At 44.7% G+C, this 20,473-nt stretch overlaps 1 protein-coding gene across 4 annotated transcripts in view; it reads left to right on the forward strand.

Moving 5' to 3' along the window:
- SNX11 (sorting nexin 11) overlaps positions 1 to 20,473 on the forward strand; it is a 313,669-nt gene that overhangs the window by 278,006 nt on the left and 15,190 nt on the right. The window contains exons 7-8 of one of the 4 annotated variants that reach the window (XR_003852224.1): positions 1,604 to 1,733; positions 5,082 to 5,643. Coding sequence is in view for 2 of the 4 variants with exons in the window: in XM_029573708.1 (XP_029429568.1) it covers positions 1,604 to 1,631 (28 nt within the window). In the remaining 2 variants the exon portion in view is untranslated. Of the gene's footprint in view, positions 1 to 1,603; positions 1,775 to 5,081; positions 5,644 to 20,473 lie in introns of those variants that run through there. The other 3 variants (XR_003852223.1, XM_029573708.1, XM_029573706.1) reach the window with 3 other exon arrangements.

Below are 20,473 nucleotides of genomic sequence, written 5' to 3' on the forward strand. Positions count from 1 at the left end.
CAGCTACCAGACCACGACCCTCACCTTAGCATCCCTTCCTCCACTATTACCTCACGAAACTCGACTGAGGGAGGGACCATAAGCTATCACCACAGGAGCATGGAGCAAGAAACATCTTTTCTCCTTCTACAACAAAACTTTTAACGTAATCCCCATTAGGGAGTATTCTCCTACTGGAGGGCTTTTGTCGGTGTAGGGGTATATATACTTTGACGTCAGCTTTGCTCCGTCTACATCTGCTGGTAGTGGTGTATAACCCACTGGTGTGGATCCACCTCTCTCAATGCTAAGAAATAAATTAATGCAGTCAAATGTGAACTCTAGAAATACCAGCCTGTGAATGATCTACAAATGGGATAGAAAAGTAAATTAGTTTAGGCTTAGAGTATAGCAAACAGGGCTGCTGTTGGGAATACTTGCACTATTCTTACAAGCCTGGTTACTGGATCAAATATAAGAAGACATCTCCTGGACCATTTTGGTCATTATCTGCCAACATTTACTATGTTACTATGAATAATGGTGAAAATCCTGTTTGTGGCACTAGAGCTGCAGCGTTCACCATTGTGAATTCTGCTGTATATATATACTAAGCCCTGCTGCCACCTAGTGGGCACTAAGTAGGTTCTATCATGCAGTCCCACCCTACTGAGCCCTGAAAAGACAAGTGCTTTTATGTTGCCCTGCAGGTGGGGCTTTTGGGTCTGGAATGTTCCCATGTTTATTTTTATGCACCCCACCCTGGACTTTCCTGGAGGGGCACTACTAAATGTTATTCGATAAATAAATAAATGTTGTACAAAGCACTGTTACTCTATCCTGTAACACACGCACACAGCTTGACATCATTAGTAACAATAACAAGCCAGAAAACACACCTGTTTCTAGTTTTTCTGTGCTCAAGGTTCTTCCAAAGCCATTAAACACATAATCAGTCAATGGTGTTCTAACATGAATGTGGACAGAGTAAGGTATAAACAAACAAGAGCTACGCGCGTAAATCCTGGCCTTTACGTGCGCCGGGCGAATCCTCCAAGAGGCCAGGACGCGCTCAAGTGCTGGGCCGCTTGGAAGGGGCGGGGGGGGGGGGGGGTGCGGTCTGGGACAGCGCCATTATTTGCTGTCCTGGAGCCTTGCACACCGGCTGTTTGCCGGTGCGCGCAAGTTACTTCAGGTCGGGCCCTGAAGTAACTTGGAAAAAAAAAGGTAATAAAATGTAAAAATGCTTTTTAGAGGGTGGGAAGGAGAGGGGAACGGGAAGGGAGGTTAGGGTAGGGGGTAGGAAAGTTCCCCTCCCAGTCCGCTCCTAAATTGGAGGGAACTGGGGAAGGCCCCAATGCATCGCCATGCGAATGTAGAGAAAATCGACACCGCCAATTTTATAACATGCACACCAGCGCGCACATGTTATAAAATTGCACGTCCATGTGTGCGCGCATCTTTTTAAAATCTACCCCACAGGATTTATTTTATTACTGCCTCTTCAAGTTACTTTTAGCAAGTACATGTTGCTACAGATTAGGATAAATAAAGATATACTATATATAGAACATGAATAAAACAAATAATCCATTCCCTATTTTTCTCACCTTATCTCATGTAGACTGAATTTCAGTGCTACTTCACAGTGACCGCTGACCCTATGAGCTGGGTGACTTTACAGAATCCACAACACACCACAGAAGTGACAACCCTTGCAAAGCTTTCATTTCAAGCACTGAATTTCACTGATGGTATGTGAGTTGTAAGGATTGGAGCTTGTAATTTGAATTCTGAAAAATAAACGTTCTGTCTATAAATATTTATGAGATGGTTAGACAATGAAAAACTGCACTCTCTACAATAAAAATAACACTCTACAATGTTTACAGACAATATGAGAGAGACTCATATTGTCTCTCTCATATTGAGAGTGGAACAGATGAAAATCCATTTACAGTAGATAATGTATGGGAAGAGCTAAAGAATCTGAAAGTGGACAAAGCCATGGGGCCTGATGGGATTCATCCAAGGATACTGAGGGAGCTCAGAGATGTGCTGGCGGGACCGCTGTGCGACCTGTTCAATAGATCCCTAGAAACGGGAGTGGTGCCGAGTGATTGGAGAAGAGCGGTGGTGGTCCTGCTTCACAAGAGTGGGAACAGAGAGGAGGCTGGTAACTACAGACCGGTTAGCCTCACTTCAGTGGTGGGAAAAGTAATGGAGTCACTGTTGAAAGAGAGAATAGTGAACTATCTACAGTCCGGAGAATTGATGGACCAGAGGCAGCATGGATTCACCAGAGGAAGATCCTGTCAGACAAATCTGATTGACTTTTTTGACTGGGTAACCAGGGAATTGGATCGAGGAAGAGCGCTCGATGTCATCTACTTGGATTTCAGCAAAGCTTTTGATACGGTTCCGCACAGGAGACTGGTGAATAAAACGAGAAGCTTAGGAGTGAGTGCTGAGGTGGTGACCTGGATTGAAAACTGGTTGACGGACAGAAAACAATGCGTGATGGTAAATGGAACTTTCTCTGAAGAGAGAGAGGTTTTAAGTAGGGATGTGAATCGTTTTTTGACGATTTAAAATATCGTCCAATATATTTTAAATCATCAAAAAATCGTTAGGGCCACGATACAATACCAATTCCCCCGATTTATCGTTAAAAAATCGTAAATCGGGGGAAGGGGGAGGGCAGGAAAACCGGGACACTAAAACCCCCTAAAACCCACCCCCGACCCTTTAAATTAAATCCCCCACCCTCCCCGAACCCCCCCCAATGCTTTAAATTACCTGGGGATCCGGCGGTGGTCCAGAACGGCGGCGGTCCGGAACAGCCCCCTCAATAGAATCGTGTTGTCTTCAGCCGGCGCCATTTTTCAAAATGGCCGCCGCAAAATGGGCGGCGGCCATAGACAAAAACGATTCGACGCAGGAGGTCGTTCCGGACCCCCGCTGGACTTTTGGCAAGTCTTGTGGGGGTCAGGAGGCCCCCCCAAGCTGGCCAAAATTTTCCTGGGAGTCCAGCGGGGTTCCGGGAGCGATTTCTTGCCGCGAATCGTTTTCGTACGGAAAATGGCGCCGGCAGGAGATCGACTGCAGGAGGTCGTTCAGTGGCGGTCCGGAACCCCCGCTGAACGACCTCCTGCAGTCGATCTCCTGCCGGCGCCATTTTCCGTACGAAAACGATTCGCGGCAAGAAATCGCTCCCGGAACCCCGCTGGACTCCCAGGAAAATTTTGGCCAGCTTGGGGGGGCCTCCTGACCCCCACAAGACTTGCCAAAAGTCCAGCGGGGGTCCGGAACGACCTCCTGCGTCGAATCATTTTTGTCTATGGCCGCCACCATTTTGCGGCGGCCATTTTGAAAAATGGCGCCGGCTGAAGACAACACGATTCTATTGAGGGGGGCCGTTCCGGACCGCCGCCGTTCTGGACCACCGCCGGATCCCCAGGTAATTTAAAGCATTGGGGGGGGGGGGGTCGGGGGGGGTGGGGGATTTAATTGTAAAGGGGCGGGGTGGGTTTTAGGGGGGTTTAGTGTGCCGGCTCACGATTTTAACGATTTTTCACGATAGTTTACACACCCAAACGGCAACAATACGATTCCCCTCCCCTCCCAGCCGAAATCGATCGTTAAGACGATCGAGGACACGATTCACATCTCTAGTTTTAAGTGGTGTGTACCGCAAGGATCGGTGTTGGGACCGGTCCTGTTCAATATCTTTGTGAGCGACATTGCGGACGGAATAGAAGGTAAGGTTTGTCTTTTTGCGGATGACACTAAGATCTGCAACAGAGTGGACACGCCGGAAGGAGTGGAGAGAATGAGACAGGATTTAAGGAAACTGGAAGAGTGGTCGAAGATATGGCAGCTGAGATTCAATGCCAAGAAGTGCAAAGTCATGCATATGGGGAGTGGAAATCCGAATGAACTGTATTCGATGGGGGGGGAAAGGCTGATGTGCACGGAGCAGGAGAGGGACCTTGGGGTGATAGTGTCTAATGATATGAAGTCTGCGAAACAATGCGACAAGGCGATAGCAAAAGCCAGAAGAATGCTGGGATGCATAGCGAGAGGAATATCGAGTAAGAAAAGGGAAGTGATTATCCCCTTGTACAGATCCTTGGTGCGGCCACACCTGGAGTACTGTGTTCAGTTCTGGAGACCGTATCTACAAAGAGACAAGGACAAGATGGAAGCGGTACAGAGAAGGGTGACCAGGAAGGTGGAGGATCTTCATAGGATGACATACGAGGAGAGATTGAAGAATCTAAATATGTACTCCCTGGGGGAAAGGAGGAGCAGGGGTGATATGATTCAGACTTTCAGATACTTGAAAAACTTTAATGATCCAAAGACAACGACAAACCTTTTCCGTCAGAAAAAAATCAGCAAAACCAGAGGTCACGAGCTGAGGCTCCAGGGAGGAAGACTAAGAACCAATGTCAGGAAGTATTTCTTCACGGAAAGGGTGGTGGATGCCTGGAATGCCCTTCCGGAGGAGGTGTTGAAGTCTAAAACTGTGAACGACTTCAAAGGGGCGTGGGATAAACACTGTGGATCCATCAAGTCTAGAGGGCGTGAATAAAATGGAGGCATTCAAACACTGCACGGAGCGGCAGTAGCCACAGCAGCATTCAAACACTGCACGGAGCGGCAGTAGCCACAGAGGCATTCAAACACTGCACGGAGTGGCAGTAGCCACAGAGGCATTCACGGAGCGGGATGCCAGTGGCCAGTAGTTGGTGTTCCACCTTCACGGAGCGGAAGGCTGGAGGGCTGCTATTTCCAAAAAAAAAAAAAATAAATAAAAACAGGGGTGGGTAAGAGTATGGGACAAGGGGGTGGCCTGCTTGTTACAGCAGTTGCTACCCCCAATTGAGCTGGATGTCACTTGGATGCAGATTCAAAGCTTCTCTAAATTGGGTGGAGGGGAATTAGGGCTGGAGGGTACTGGAAGCCAATAGTAACAGGTGGGAGAGAGAAAAAGGGGAAAAAAATGGATAAAGTGCGTAGCTTGCTGGGCAGACTTGATGGGCCATTTGGTCTTCTTCTGCCGTCATTTCTATGTTTCTGTGTTTCTATGACTGCAGAGCAGCGCGTCCCAAGAGACTGCACCGAGACAGGCCTCACGAATACACCTGTCACACAGCAGCCAGAGGGAGGCTAAGAATGCATCTGTTACATTAATGAGATGCAGAGACCAAGAATAAATTTGAGATACTACAGACTGAGGCAGAGAACCCAAGCAAGTTCATCAGAAGAGATGGGCAACCACCGGGCAAGTCTAAGCTCTTGTATGGCCTCTAGTGAGTGGCTGCGTCATGCGAAGGGGCCCTGGTTAGCTTGGTGACGGGTCTTTCCCTGTGAGACTGCAGTCTTGAGAACACAGCACCAAGAACTGATTCCTTCCATTAGTCCAATATGTGTTATACAGTTTATGTGGGCTTCTGAGACCACTTGGGTACCTTTATCAGATATAATCTGAGATTGCAGTGAAATGTGACCCTTAGGTAGCTTGCTCAAGGAATGCCAGAAAATGCCAGGAATAGCACATTCTCCCAACTAACAGTCATTTTTCAAAACACTATGGGCCATTATCGCGTGTGTTAGGGCCTTATTGTGTGCGATAACCACTGCATTGTGACGATAACATTTAAATGAGGGAAAGGGGAGGGGTTTGGGTGGGATTTAAAACATTTTGGCCTCGGTTGAGCTGCGGGCGATAATGTTTTACACATTATCGCAGCCACAACCGCAGTGGGTGAAAATGCACCACTGCAATGCGGCTGGGGTACACACTATTGCCCCCCTCCTGCCCCTTTTCTGGCCACGGTTCTTCATTCCGCTATATTTATAGCGGAATGAAGAATCTAGGCCTAAGTCAGTTTTCTTCATTATTTCTTGTTGACATTGGCAACCAATTTATTGTGGGCTTTTCCCATAGGGACAGAATAGAAAAAAACTTTGATAACTCAGGCCCAAGTCCTATATCCTTTCTTATCCTCAGAATATTTTGCATTCATAGTATTTCCAGCTATAGTTTACTTCTTATTTTAGGGTTTGTGTTAAAGACTGACTGAGAAGGTGCTTCAATGTTTCTCAAGGGAACAAAAGTAGGGATACACATTATGCAGGAGCTTTCAGTAAAGGACTGTTCATTCTTGCAGAGTTCTTTGAGTGAATGTTCAGTATCCTATCTTTAATTCATATTTCTTCCACTTCAAAAGCAGTCATCAGATATTCCTTAGGAACTATCCCAATCTCCCCATTCACTCACCAATCCACCAGCTGTGTATGTTATATTCCTGAAAAACATATCCAGTGTTACAAGATTGTGCTTAGCATTTCTCATCTACTCTGCCTGCAAAGCATTCACCATATTGCTGTGCTGCCTCCCTGCAATGAATTTACCCCACCACAGCAGTGCTTACACCCCTGTAGCAGTTGAGATGTGAGATCATATTACTGAATGCTCAGATTTTGGCTCTAGACTGACTGTTAGATTCCAGCTTTTCACCTTCAGTTCATCTTCAAGACCAAAAAGTATTTTAAAATAATTTTTGCTTTGATGAATTGCTGGGGTAGTCACAAATTCACATAAACAAAGGGAAAAATGCAAATTAGATTCGTCCGAAAAGTATTAGCACTGCATGTTTATTTCACTGCACACAGCCAAAAAGAATTAAAACAACATTAAACTCCTAGCAATAATGTTTAAGCTCTCGTTTCCAAGTGCCAAATTTGCACCACTCAGGATCATACAGATGTTTGTCAATTATGCTAATTTTTTATTAAACTATTAAAAGAAAATGTGCTGGCAGCATCAGACAGACTCTGGCTGCAAGTAAACACAACTCAGTTACTGACACTCCCACCCTGCAGACAGCAGCTCTGCACTGATGCATAAGACTGATGGGGCTCCACTGCTAATGTAGAAAGGAAATGCCAGTCAGCAGTTGCTGGACTTTGTATGCTCAAAGCAGGGGGGTTGTCACTGGCAGAAAATCTTCCAGCACTACTTCACCTTTCTTATAATTCTTTTTCACTTAAATTCTTTTCACTTAAAATTCTTTTTCACTCAACGCACAATAAAGCTCTGGAATTTGTTGCCAGAGGAGGTGGTTAGTGCAGTTAGTGTAGCTGGGTTCAAAAAAGGTTTGGATAAGTTCTTGGAAGAGAAGTCCATTAATGGCTATTAATCAATTATACTTGGGGAATAGCCACTGTTATTAATTGCATCAGTAGCACGGGTTCTTCTTAGAGTTTGGGTAATTGCCAGGTTCTTGTGGCCTGGTTTTGGCCTCTGTTGGGAACAGGATGCTGGGCTTGATGGACCCTTGGTCTGATCCAGCATGGCAATTTCTTATGTTCTTAACTGCACACTGTTTTGCAATGCCTTCTATCTGTCTTTTTTTTTTAACACCCTTTGAAGTTCCCCTCAAACTCACTTTAATCAGTCTGTGGCAGCCTTATAAAAAAAACCATGAATCAGTCCCAATGTAAAATAAATGAATACTTGATGCATGGCGTGGAGACACTAATCAATATGTTATTGATTTATGAATGCTTATTACCATAATTTGTGCTTTCTTGACATATATTATGTTTGTAAAACTGGAGGATTCTGATTTGGAGGCAAAGCATACCATGCTGTGATGGGTGGTGTCATCAGGAAAAAATTCCTATTCTGGGATGACAATGTATCTCTTGCTTTATTTAGTTTACTTAAAACATCTCTATACTGCTTACCCAACCATGAATGGACAGCCAACTCAGTGTACAACTGTACAACATAATGGCACCTGAGACAGGTGATGAAGTGAAATCACTGCGGTCCTGGCCTCACTTCAGTCAGCTTCATTGTTAAATGTACTGTAGGTCAGGAGAGAGTGGAGATTGCTCCTGCCTGTTGGACCAGGAGACCATCATGGAAAGGGTAAGTGGGAGCTGGGGACCTCCCTAGCACTGACAATGTTTTTGTTGGTGGGGCCTAGGGAGGCTCCAGCTGGGCTTTACTAAGCCTAGGCAGGCCCCAAGTTTCCTGTTGTGGAGTGAAACTGGGCTCGGACATTTTTTATTTTTTTTTTAACAAATACAAAAATGCTCAAAGATTTTCAAGTTATTTTCATGAAGGGCCATTTTAAGTTCTTCCATTTCCCATCGATAGCAGAGCTGAATTAGCCATGCTGTTATGGAGCTGTCTTCAGGTCCCCAGGAGGTGGAGCTTCCCCAGGCAGAGGTCAGAGCTTTCTCCCTCTGCGGCTGCGCATGGGTTCCCACGCAGGAAAGTAACAGATTCTCCTCAGTCTGTTTTTTTCTGTGCGCGGAGCTTCTGATCTCCTCAGAAGATCTTTTCTTTTTTCAAAAAGATGTCTAAAAAAACAGGGCAGGCAACCAAGGTTCAAGCCCTGCATATGTGACAAAATCATGTCCATAACAGATGGACATGATTTATGCTACAGGTGCTTAGGTCCGACCATATTCAGGGTGACTGCCAACACTGTGGGAAGATGTCACCGAGGGGCCCAGTGACAACAGGCCCAGAAAATCCGGGATTAAAATCGGTAAGAGAGGGCTCTTACACCCGCCCCCCCATCCGATACTCACTCCTCACCAGGACCGGAGAAGAGACAGGCCCCATCAATAAAACGAGTGGCCTCGGTGGAACCTACAATCTCCAGGCCTGGAGAAAAGGAAAGATCCACCAGGAAAGAAAAAGAAGCCCGCTCGAAAATCTCGGCATGGGGCAGAGAGTTTCTCCAAGCCCCTCGGTGCATAGGGGAGACAAGTTAACTTCCATATCTGCGCCGAGAACGTCGACGTCAAAAATGGCCGAAGCAGTGTCGGGTGCATCGGCAAAAGAGGTGTGGACGCACTCGGCGTCGAAGCCGGGATCCTCGACTCAGACACACAAATTGACGCAACATACCATCTCGAAGCCGACACATGGAGCGTCGCTACCGACGCATAAAGAGTCAACGTTGACGCGGAAGTCAAGAACGACGCAAAAGGAGTCGAGATCGATGCATGGAGCCCCCCAAGTCGACACATCTTGCATCGAAACCGATGCATTCGACATTGACGCAAGTAATGTCAGTGAACGCACACGAGACACCTCAGTCGACTCTTTCAACGCAACAGACAATACACTCGAAACATAAGAGGAAGCATGCGACGCAGACAATATCTACACCGACGCAAAGTAACCTCACGACTCCACAAAGTCCATCGGAATTATCAGAACCAGATTCTAAACGTAAAAGGCAATCATGTTTCCCATAAACACAGGGAGACAACGAAGCCGCTTGTTGATAAACAGACTCAGCCTCACATAAGAACATGCCATACTGGGTCAGACCAAGGGTCCATCAAGCCCAGCATCCTGTTTCCAACAGTGGTCAATTCAGGCCATAAGAACCTGGCAAGTACTCAAAAACTAAGTCTATTCCTTTTTATTTACAGAGTCCCATTTCATCAGTAACAAGACGGACTGACATATCCAGCTCGTCATCAGAGAGGGAAGTGATACACTTGTCACCCCTCAACTAGGTCTTCTTGGAGTCAATCTGACAGTTCATTCAGATCTCACTCCCATTCCTCACACCACCAACAACCAATCCCTCTAGAGGAAAGAGAGACAATTCCAAAGAAGGTTAAGGAATCAGCTCACCTGCAAGCCAACAAAATACCCTCGCAAGTACCAATTCTTCCTCCTAATCGTCCGGTCATGCCACCTCCGACAAGGGAAGCCTTTTTTCAGTTGTCTCAAGCATTATCAGGATTTTTTTGATACCCTGCAGACAAATTTCTCAATGCCATCCGAATCGCCTACCATTTCTCCGGAATCTCCACGGCCTACAAAACAACCATCTCCGACCCCCTCATGGTCTCCTGTTTCACGTCACTCTCCTATACCTGTTGACATCCCCCGATTCACCATGGGACATGGACTCACCATCTTCCTCACCGTCCCTCTTCTACGGGGTTTCCATTTGACCCGCCAGATCAACCTCAGGAGCCATACCCACCTCCTGAAGACTTATCTTATCCCAAGTTTTTAGATAAGATGGGAGCAATTCTACATCTAGAGACCTAAAAACCCCCTGATCCCAGAGTGGAAACTTTTTGTCTCCTAAAAATCTTTGATGCTCCAAACGAATCAACCTCACTTCCTCCACAACCAGTTCTTGACTAAGTAAGGGAGAAATCTTGGAAAACCCCTTTTTCCATATCAGCCATGGCCAGAAAAACAGAGCTCAAACACAAAATGCAGAAAACATCTTGTTCAACACGACAACTCCCACACACACCTAACGTGGTAGAGTCGGCGATACAGTGGGTGAAGAAGTCAAAATTACATGCATCTGCCCCACCTGCTCGCAATAAGTGCTTGGATGACTTCGCAAAAAAGATATATCAGAATGCCATGCTCACGGGTAGATTATAGCACCGCCAATTCTATATGGTGCAATACCTTTATGAGTGCATCCAAGCAACCAAAGACATGCCGGTCTCCACAGCAGATTCTGTACCACGTCCTCTTCAAGACATGGAAGAGTGTACTAGGCATTTGCTTTGTTCCATTTACGAAGGATTCGAAAATACAACAAGGGCCTCCGCTACGGCGATCGCAGCCAGATGTATGGCTGGCTTAAAGCCAGCGCCATACGGGAAGATCTTCATGAAAAACTAGCTAATCTTCCCTGCACGGATGACAACCTTTTCGGAGACCATTTTCAAGAAACAGTAACGAAATTAAAGGATCAAGCAGTTGCTGTTCAATCTCTTACGGGTCCATCTCAATACTCAGCCTCATGGCGCACTTTTGGTCCCTCACAACGGCTTCAATATCCATGCCGACCATATAGATCTTATCAACCATACGGGCCACTACTTACCAACCGTACCAGCGCCCTCAACAGCAGCAACAACAGTTGAGCAGAAGAGGGAAACCAAGAGCTCAACGTACACAATCTCAACAATCAACAACAGCAAAACTTCACAATCTTTGCCCCTGAATAAACCTCTAAATCTCATTATAAAAGAACTAGGAGCATAAAACTCTCAGGTAGCAGGTTTAAAATGCAAAGTATGTCACACCTATGGAATTAAACTTATAGAATTCATTGTCATATAAGCAAATACTATAACTGGGTTAAAAAAAGGATTAGAAAATTTATGGAAAATAGTTCAATCAAAGGCTACAAGTCAGGTATGACAATGGGGTTCAGTGCATCCCTAAATCATGAGTACTGGGCAACTCTGTACTAGAGATATGCACTTGTTTTTCACCAATGTAAAAAACAATGAGAAGCAAGTTTGCTTATTGTAAACGGTGTTTCCGTAGATAGCAGGATGAATTAGCCATGCTGTTACGGGAGCAGTCTTCAGGTCCCCGGGAGGTGGAGCTTCCCCAAGCAGAGGTCAGAGCTTCTTCTCCCTCTGCGGCTGCCGCGAGGGTTCCCGCGCAGGAAAGTAACAGATTCTCCTCATTCTGTAATTAAGCTTGTGTTATCTTTGAAAGGTCGACTAACCAGGGGAGGAGGGTGGGTCAGCATGGCTAATTCATCCTGCTATCTATGGAAACACCATTTACAGTAAGCAAACTTGCTTTTTCCCATCCATAGCAGGGCTGAATTAGCCATGCTGTTATGGGAGTCCCAAGCTGTCGATCACGCTCTGTTAATAAGTTGTCTGTTAAGCGTGATCTGAATGTGGTGGTTGTCGACCAAATTCTGTCGTTAATGATGTGAGGATTGGCTCTTCCCAGTGTGGCGTCCCCAATTGACTTTTGGTCTAGACAGTAATGGGATGTGAAGAAGGCAACACCCAACAAGATTACTGACATCTGGGGATGGTGGCAGTACCAGTCAAGGGACCCCTTCCAAGCAGTGTAAAGTGGCCAGCAACCCCCTGACATGTGTCAGAAGCGACAATCCACCATGGAGGAAATGGGGTGGAGTGCGGTAATGCTAAACCTGGGGTAGGAGGCAGGCAGCCTCAAAAGTTGTAACCAGGAGCATTGGGGAAATGATTGCCCTTGATGAACAGCCCTTGCAATTAGTGGAGAATGTGGGTTTCAAGCGTTTTCTGAAGGTCGAAGTTCCATATTACAAAGTTCCCTCCAGAACCACATTTAGCAGAAAGGTCATCCTCAGCCTGTACAAGCAGTGCCACAGTCACATGCAAGCACTGCTAGCTAAGGCAGAGGGGAGAGTGCATTTCACTGTGATATCTAGACCACCATGAATGCTGTACACTCTTACCTCTACCTGACAGCACACAGCTTGGACCTGGCTGAGACAGGGACAGCCAGCAGCTCTATTACTGAACAAGTAATAGAGCTGCTGGCTTGGAGGGCCGGAGGGCGAGGCAGGAGGCGGGACCGGAAGCCCGCGAATAAGAACCCCCCGCTCTGCTTACTGCAACCCGAGGGCGAGAGAGAGCAGGAGAGAGATTCAGCCACTTACCATCTACAGCTGAGCACGGAGGAGGTTGATCGGTGCTCAGCTGGCTGAGCGGAGCCGCCGGAGGGCGAGGCAGGAGGCGGGACCGGAAGCCGCGAATAAGAACCACCGGTCTGCGGCGCGAGGCAGAGCCGGCGCGTCGCTGAAGCCGCGCGCACTAAAGGGGCGCGCACAGTCAGTGGGCTTCGCCGGATTCGCCAGAAGCGGACATTTTTAAGTAAGATCTTTAACCCTCTACTCTCTACTCGGGACTATCAGCCTGCTTAGTTTTTGTTTGGCATTCAGAGGAGAAGTTGATAATCTCTTGTTATTGGTAAAACGATATTATGCCTCCTAAACGTAAGGGTAGGGTAAGAGTTTTTCCTGCTCTCCCCTCACCATTGTCTTTGCAACAGGAGATTACCAACTTTATGGTCTCACCTATACCATTAGTTAAAGGAGCCAAGGAATCTGATGTGTCAGGGGCTCAGGGAGGAACCCCTGTACCTGCAGAAGAGGCTTCCTTAAGCCCCAACATCGGGCTTCCACCAGCGCAAAGGCTGAGGGAAGGTATTCCTGAACAAACTGTGGATAACAATGAGGACTCTGAACAAATTGTGGGTAGTTTTCAGTCCCACAGTGATAGTTCGGAGGAAAGAAATGACAATTTATCTAACCCCTTAAATTTAAAAGGGGAAGAAGAGAAATTGTTTGTGGCTTCCCCAAGTTTTGGGAAGGGAATATCTACGCCTATTAACCAGTTAACAGGAATTCCGGCTCGCCCAGAACTAGTAACTATGGACTCTTTGTGGGATATGATGGCCGGCATGATGTTGAATATAAAGGGCTTGGAAAGGAAATTGGATACTTTACATGACAAAACTCATCAGGAATTTCTTACCAATCAAACTCAGTTAAAAGAAACCAATGAGCGAATAAAGTATTTAGAGAATCAGGAAAGGAAATATTTAGATTTTCAGGCTGCGGTAGTAAAAGATAGGGAAGCTTTGAATAGAAGAATTGAAATGCTTGAGAACAATACCAAAAGGTTCAACCTAAGGTTTTTGAATTTTCCTAAGATTATAGGAGAAGATCCCCTTATTACCGTTAAAAAGTTTATGGTTGAACAACTGGGTTTTTTCTTTGGAGCAATCCCCAACTATAAATAATTGTTATTATCTTCCAATTAAGAATGAAATTGCTAGAAATGATATGTTTCAGGGAGATTTATCAAATTTCTTGGAGGATTCTTCCACAAATATAATCAGTTGGGGAACACTCTTAGTAACCTTTAACTCTATTACTGATGTCAATAAAATAATGAAAAAATATTTCAACAAATATCCAATTTCCTTTTATGATAAGAATATAAAAATCTTTCCAGATTTGGCATCTTCCACAAATTGCGGCGAAAAGCTTTCTTAGCCTTTCGCCAAGAGGTAATATCATTGGGGTTTACATTTGTGCTTCGTTTTCCTTGTAAATGTATATTAAAATGACAAGAAGACATGTATATATTTTTTGCTCCTGACCAACTAAAAAGTTTCCTAGATCAGTTGAGAGTGCCTACCTCTTCCCCGGTCTCCATTTAGAAATAAAGAGAGGTATAGATATATGCCAAATGGTTTACTTATTATTATGTGTTTCCTTTAATTCTCCCATATGAATATGGCTAAAATCCCCTCCGTTTTGATTGATATGTATATGAGATGTTGAAATAATTAATAGGTTATTCTTGTGTTGTTTGGTTTAAATAATTGTAAGGACAACAACTCATAGTGATTTCAATATGCAATAATTTTGTAATTGTATATATGAAAATTGATAAATAAAGAATTTAAAAAAAAAAATTTCATCTGCCATTTGGATGCCCAATCTTCCAGTCTTGCAAGGTCCTCCTGTAATGTATCACAATCTGCTTGTGATTTAACTACTCTGAATAATTTTGTATCATCCGCAAATTTGATAACCTCACTCGTATTCCTTTCCAGATCATTTATAAATATATTGAAAAGCACCGATCCAAGTACAGATCCCTGAGGCACTCCACTGTTTTACCCTTTTCCACTGAGAAAATTGACCATTCAATCCTACTCTCTGTTTCCTGTCTTTTAACCAGTTTGTAATCCACGAAAGGACATCGCCTCTTATCCCATGACTTTTTAGTTTTTGTAGAAGCCTCTCATGAGGGACTTTGTCAAACGCCTTCTGAAATCCAAATACACTACATCTACCGGTTCACCTTTATCCACATGTTTATTAACCCCTTCAAAAAAATGAAGCAGATTTGTTAGGCAAGACTTCCCTTGGGTAAATCCATGTTGACTGTGTCCCATTAAATCATGTCTTTCTATATGCTCTACGATTTTGATCTTGAGAATAGTTTCCACTATTTTTCCCAGCACTGAAGTCAGGCTCACTGGGCTATAGTTACCCGGATCGCCTCTGGAGCCTTTTTTAAATATTGGGGTTACATTGGCCACCCTCCAGTCTTCAGGTACAATAGATGATTTTAATGATAGGTTACAAATTTTAACTAATAGATCAGAAATTTCATTTTTGAGTTCCTTCAGAACCCTAGGATGCATTCCATCTGGTCCAGGTGATTTGCTACTCTTTAGTTTGTCAATCTGGCCTACTACATCTTCCAGGTTCACAGTGATTTCGTTCAGTTTGTCTGACTCATCACCCCTGAAAACCATCTCCAGAACTGGTATCTCCCCAAAATCCTCATTAGTAAACACGGAGGCAAAGAATTCATTTAGTCTTTCTGCAATGGCCTTATCTTCCCTAAGAGCCCCTTTAACCCCTCTGTCATCTAATGGTCCAACCGACTCCCTCACAGGTTTCTTGCTTTGGATATATTTAAAAAAGTTTTTATTATGAGTTTTGCCTCTATGGCCAACTTCATTTCAAATTCTCTCTTCGCCTGTCTTACCAATGTTTTACACTTACCTTGACAATGCTTATGTTTTATCCTGTTTTCTTCAGATGGATCCTTCTTCCAATTTTTGAAGGATTTTTTTTGGCTAATATAGCCTCTTTCACCTCACCTTTTAACCATGACGGTAATCGTTTTGCCTTCCTTCTCCTGTTTCATTAGTATCCTTCAAGGATACATTTCTCTGAACCATGCACTGCTGAGTGACTGTCGGCTTTCCCCCTTGTTCTAGTTTAAAAGCTGCTCTATCTCCTTTTTGAAAGTTAGTGCCAGCAGCTTGGTTCCACTCTGGTTAAGGTGGAGCCCATCCTTTCGGAAAAGTCTCCCCTTTCCCCAAACGTTTCCCCAGCTCCTTACAAAGCTGAATCCCTCTTCCCTGCACCATCGTCTCATCCACGCATTGAAACTCTGGAGCTCTGCCTGCTTCTGGGGACCTGCACGTGGAACAGGAAGCATTTCAGAGAATTCCACCCTGGAGGTTCTGGATTTCAAATTCCTACCTAAAATCCTAAATTTGGCTTCCAGAACCTCTCTCCCACATTTTCCTATGTCGTTGGTGCCCACATGTACCACGACAGCCGGCTCCTCCCCAGCACTGTCTATAATCCTATCTAGGTGACGCGTGAGGTCTGCCACCTTCGCACCAGGCAGGCAAGTTACCAGGCGGTCCTCACGTCCACAAGCCACCCTGCCATCTACATTTCTAATAATCGAATCACCAACTATGATGGCCGGCCTAACCCTTCCCTCCTGGGCAGTAGCCCTGGGAGATTTGTCCTCAGTGCGAGAGGACAATACATCACCTGGAGAGCAGGTCCTTGCTACAGGATCACTTCCTGCTACACCAGGGTGATGTTCTCCTACTGGGAGACCTTTTTGATCCATGGCAGCACTGGGGCTGCCAGAATGGATTTGGGATTTGGCTACTATGTCCCTGAAGGTCTCGTCAATGTACCTCTCTGTCTCCCTCAGCTCCTCCACGTCTGCTACTCTAGCCTCCAGAGATCGGACTTGTTCCCTGAGAGCCAGGAGCTCTTTGCACCGAGTGCACACATACAATCTCTCACCGGCGGGTAAAAAAATCATACATGTGACACTCAATGCAAAAGACTGGAAAGCCCCCCTTTTGCTGCTGGACTGCTGCCTTCATCTTAGTATTATTGAGTTCCTAGTTAAGTTTAGGATACTAAGGGAGTTGGAATGAGAGTACTTTAAATTTACAGGTGAATTTAGTAATTAATCAGCTAGTATCCTACAAGGGGTTGATTAAACTTTCAATAAGGGTTGGTACAATATTATGTTTTAGATAAGACCCTGATTGATTTTTAATGAGACATTGTCTTTTAGGGATGTGAATCGTTTTTTGACGATTTAAAATATTGTCCGATATATTTTAAATCATCAAAAATCGTTAGAGCCGCGATACAATAACAATTCCCCCGATTTATCGTTAAAAAATCGTAAATTGGGGGAAGGGGGAGGGGAAGGGGGAGGGCGGGAAAACCGGCACACTAAAGCAACCCTAAAACCCACCCCGACCCTTTAAAATAAATCCCCCACCCTCCCGAGCCCCCCCAAAATGCCTTAAATTACCTGGGGTCCAGAGGAAGGGTCCCGGTGTGATCTTTTACTCTCGGACCTCCGTGCGTTGTAGAAATGGCGCTGTCGCTACCTTTGACCTGTCATATGACAGGTCAAAGGTAGCACCGGCGCCATTTTGTTTTTTTGTCCCCCGACGTCAGGAGCGTAGGAGATCGCTCCTGGACCCCTGCTGGACCCCCAGGGACTTTTGGCCAGCTTGGGGGGCCTCCTGACCCCCACAAGACTTGCCAAAAGTCCAGCGGGGGTCCGGAACGACCTCCTGCAGTCGAATCGTTTTTCCGTACGGAAAATGGTGCCGGCCATACACTGTATGGTGCCGGCCATATGACAGGTCAAAGGTAGCTCCGGCGCCATTTCTACAACGCACGGAGGTCCGAGAGTAAAAGATCACACCGGGACCCTTCCTCTGGACCCCAGGTAATTTAAGGCATTTTGGGGGGGTTCAGGAGGGTGGGGGATTTATTTTAAAGGGTCGGGGTGGGTTTTAGGGTTGTTTTAGTGTGCCGGTTTTCCCGCCCTCCCCCTTCCCCTCCCCCCCACTGGACCCCAGGTAATTTAAGGCATTTTGGGGGGGTTCGGGAGGGTGGGGGATTTATTTAAAAGGGTTGGGGTGGGTTTTAGGGATGTTTTAGTGTGCCAATTTTCGATTTACACGATTTACACGATATTTAAAAAACCCAAACTGCGACGATCCGATTCCCTCCCCCTCCCAGCCGAAATAGATCGTTAAGACGATCGATCACACGATTCACATCTCTATTGTCTTTTTTAAAAGTATTGGGGCAAAGTTAACTATTTGGTAATATTATTTAGTGTGTTTGTGCTTTTAATAGTCAGTAAGGCAGCAAATAAACAGAAGTTAGACTGTATTTTTAAATAGTCATTCAGTAAGACAGCTAGTAAGCAGTAGTAAGTGTGTTTGTATTTTTAAATAGTCAGTCAGTAAGGCAGCTAGTAAGCAGTAGTGTGTTTATTTTTAAAAGTCTGTAAGGCAGCTAGTAAGCAGAAGTTAGAGTGTTTGTATAAATATAAAAAAAAAGTAGCCAGAAGCTAGAAATAAGCTAGGAGCAGTGTATACCTAAGTAAAAAGGTTGAAAAGTTCAGTTCAGTTACTCACCTTGGAAAAGTGTTGAGTTAGTGTGATTTGGTTTGATTAGGTACCAACATTTGTTAATCAAGAGAGCAGTGAGTCACTCTGGCTGACTAACTGAAGTTAGACTGTTTGTATTTTCCAAACCTCCCACCCGTCACCCATCCACCCCCTAGCTCATCCTTTAATTTATAGGCAGGTGCCACTTTAAAAAAAACCAACAACACCTTATTGAGAGTTTGATCATTCCTATGTAGGCCACTACTAGACATATAGTGAATTCACTAATACATTTAAAGGACATTAATTAGACACATTCCTACTCCCATAGCAACCGTGCTGGGGAGGAGCCGGCTGTCGTGGTACATGTGGGCACCAACGACATAGGAAAATGTGGGAGGGAGGTTTTGGAAGCCAAATTTAGGCTCTTAGGTGGAAAGCTTAAATCCAGAACCTCCAGGGTAGCATTCTCTGAAATGCTCCCTGATCCACGCGCAGATCACCAGATGCAGGCAGAGCTCTGGAGTCTCAATGCATGGATGAGACGATGGTGCAAGGAAGAAGGATTCAGTTTTGTTAGAAACTGGGGAAAGGGAAGTCTCTTCCGAAGGGATGGGCTCCACCTTAACCAGGGAGGAACCAGACTGATGGCGCTAACCTTTAAAAGGAGATAAAGCAGCTTTTAAACTAGAACAAAGGGAAAAGCCGACAGTCATTCAGCAGTGCATGGTTTGGAGGAATGTATCTTCAAAGGATACTAATGACGCATTAGAATTAGGGCATTCTGACAGTGAGGTTCCAATAACAAAAAAAGTAGTCCAAGTGCCTGTAACTAAAAACTCACCTGAGATAAAAAAAACTCTAAATTATCCCTATCAATTAAAAAGCAGAATGAAAATACAAACAAAAACACACTTTGAAATGTTTGTATGCTAATGCTAGAAGTCTAAGAAGTAAGATAGGAGAATTAGAATGTAAAGCAGTGATGGATGACATAGACTTAATTGGCATCTCAGAGACATGGTGGAAGGAGGATAACCAATGGGACAGTGCTATACCGGGGTACAAATTATATCGCAATGACAGAGAAGAGCACCCGGGATGCAGTGTGTCGCTTTATGTCCGGGATGACATAGAGTCCAACAGGATGACCTTCCTGCATGAGACTAAATGCACAATCAAATCTTTAAGGGTAGAAATCCCTTGTGTGTTGGAGAAGACTAAAGAGATAGGAGTATACTACCATCCACCTAGCCAAGATGGTGAAGCGGACAGTGAAATGCTAAGAAATATTGGGAAAGCTAACCAAATTGGTAGTGCAGTAGTAATGGGAGATTTCAATTACCCCAGTATTGACTGGGTAAATGTATCATCGGGACATGCTAGAGAGATAAAGTTCCTAGATGGAATAAATGACAGTTTAATGGAGCAACTGGTTCAGGAACCGACGAAAGAGGGAGCAATTTTAGATCTATATCTCAGTGGAACACAGGTTTTGGTGAGAGAGGTAACAGTGGAAGGGCCGCTTGGCAATAGCGATCATAATATGACCAATTTTGAATTAATGACTGGAAGGAGGACAGTAAGCAAATCCATGGCTCTCGTGCTAAACTTTCAAAAGGGAAACTTTGATAAAATGAGAAAAATAGTTAGAAAAAACTGAAAGGAGCAGCTACAAAGGTAAAAAGTGAGCAAGAGGCGAGGTTATTGTTAAAAATACCATCCTAGAAGCACAGTCCAGATGTATTCCACACATTAAGATAGGTGGAAGAAAAGCAAAACGATTACCGGCATGGTTAAAAGGTGAGGTGAAAGAAGCTATTTTAGCCAAAAGATCTTCATTCAAAAATTGGAAGAAGGATCCAACAGAAGAAAATAGGATAATGCATAAGCATTGGGAAGTTAAATTTAAGACATTGATAAGACAGGCTAAGAGAGAATTTGAAAAGAAGTTGGCTGTAGAGGCAAAAACTCACAGTAAAAACTTTAAAAATATATCCAAAGCAGAAAGCCTGTGAGGGAATCAGTTGGACCGTTAGATGATCGAGGGGTTAAAGGGGCACTTAGAGAAGATAAGGCCATCGCGGAAATATTAAATGATTTCTTTGCTTCGGTGTTCACTGAAGAGGATGTTGGGGAGGTACCCGTACTGGAGAAGGTTTTCATGGGTAATGATTCAGATGGACTGAACCAAATCACTGTGAACCTAGAAGATGTGGTAGGCCTGATTGACAAACTGAAGAGTAGAAAATCACCTGGACCGGTTGGTATACACCCCAGAGTTCTGACGGAACTAAAAAAAATGAAATTTCAGACCTATTAGTAAAAATTTGTAACCTATCATTAAAATCATCCATTGTACCTGAAGACTGGAGGGTGGCTAATGTAACCCCAATATTTAAA

The sequence above is a fragment of the Rhinatrema bivittatum genome, chromosome 12, assembly GCF_901001135.1.
Source record: "Rhinatrema bivittatum chromosome 12, aRhiBiv1.1, whole genome shotgun sequence".
NCBI classification, from domain to species: Eukaryota; Metazoa; Chordata; class Amphibia; order Gymnophiona; family Rhinatrematidae; genus Rhinatrema; species Rhinatrema bivittatum.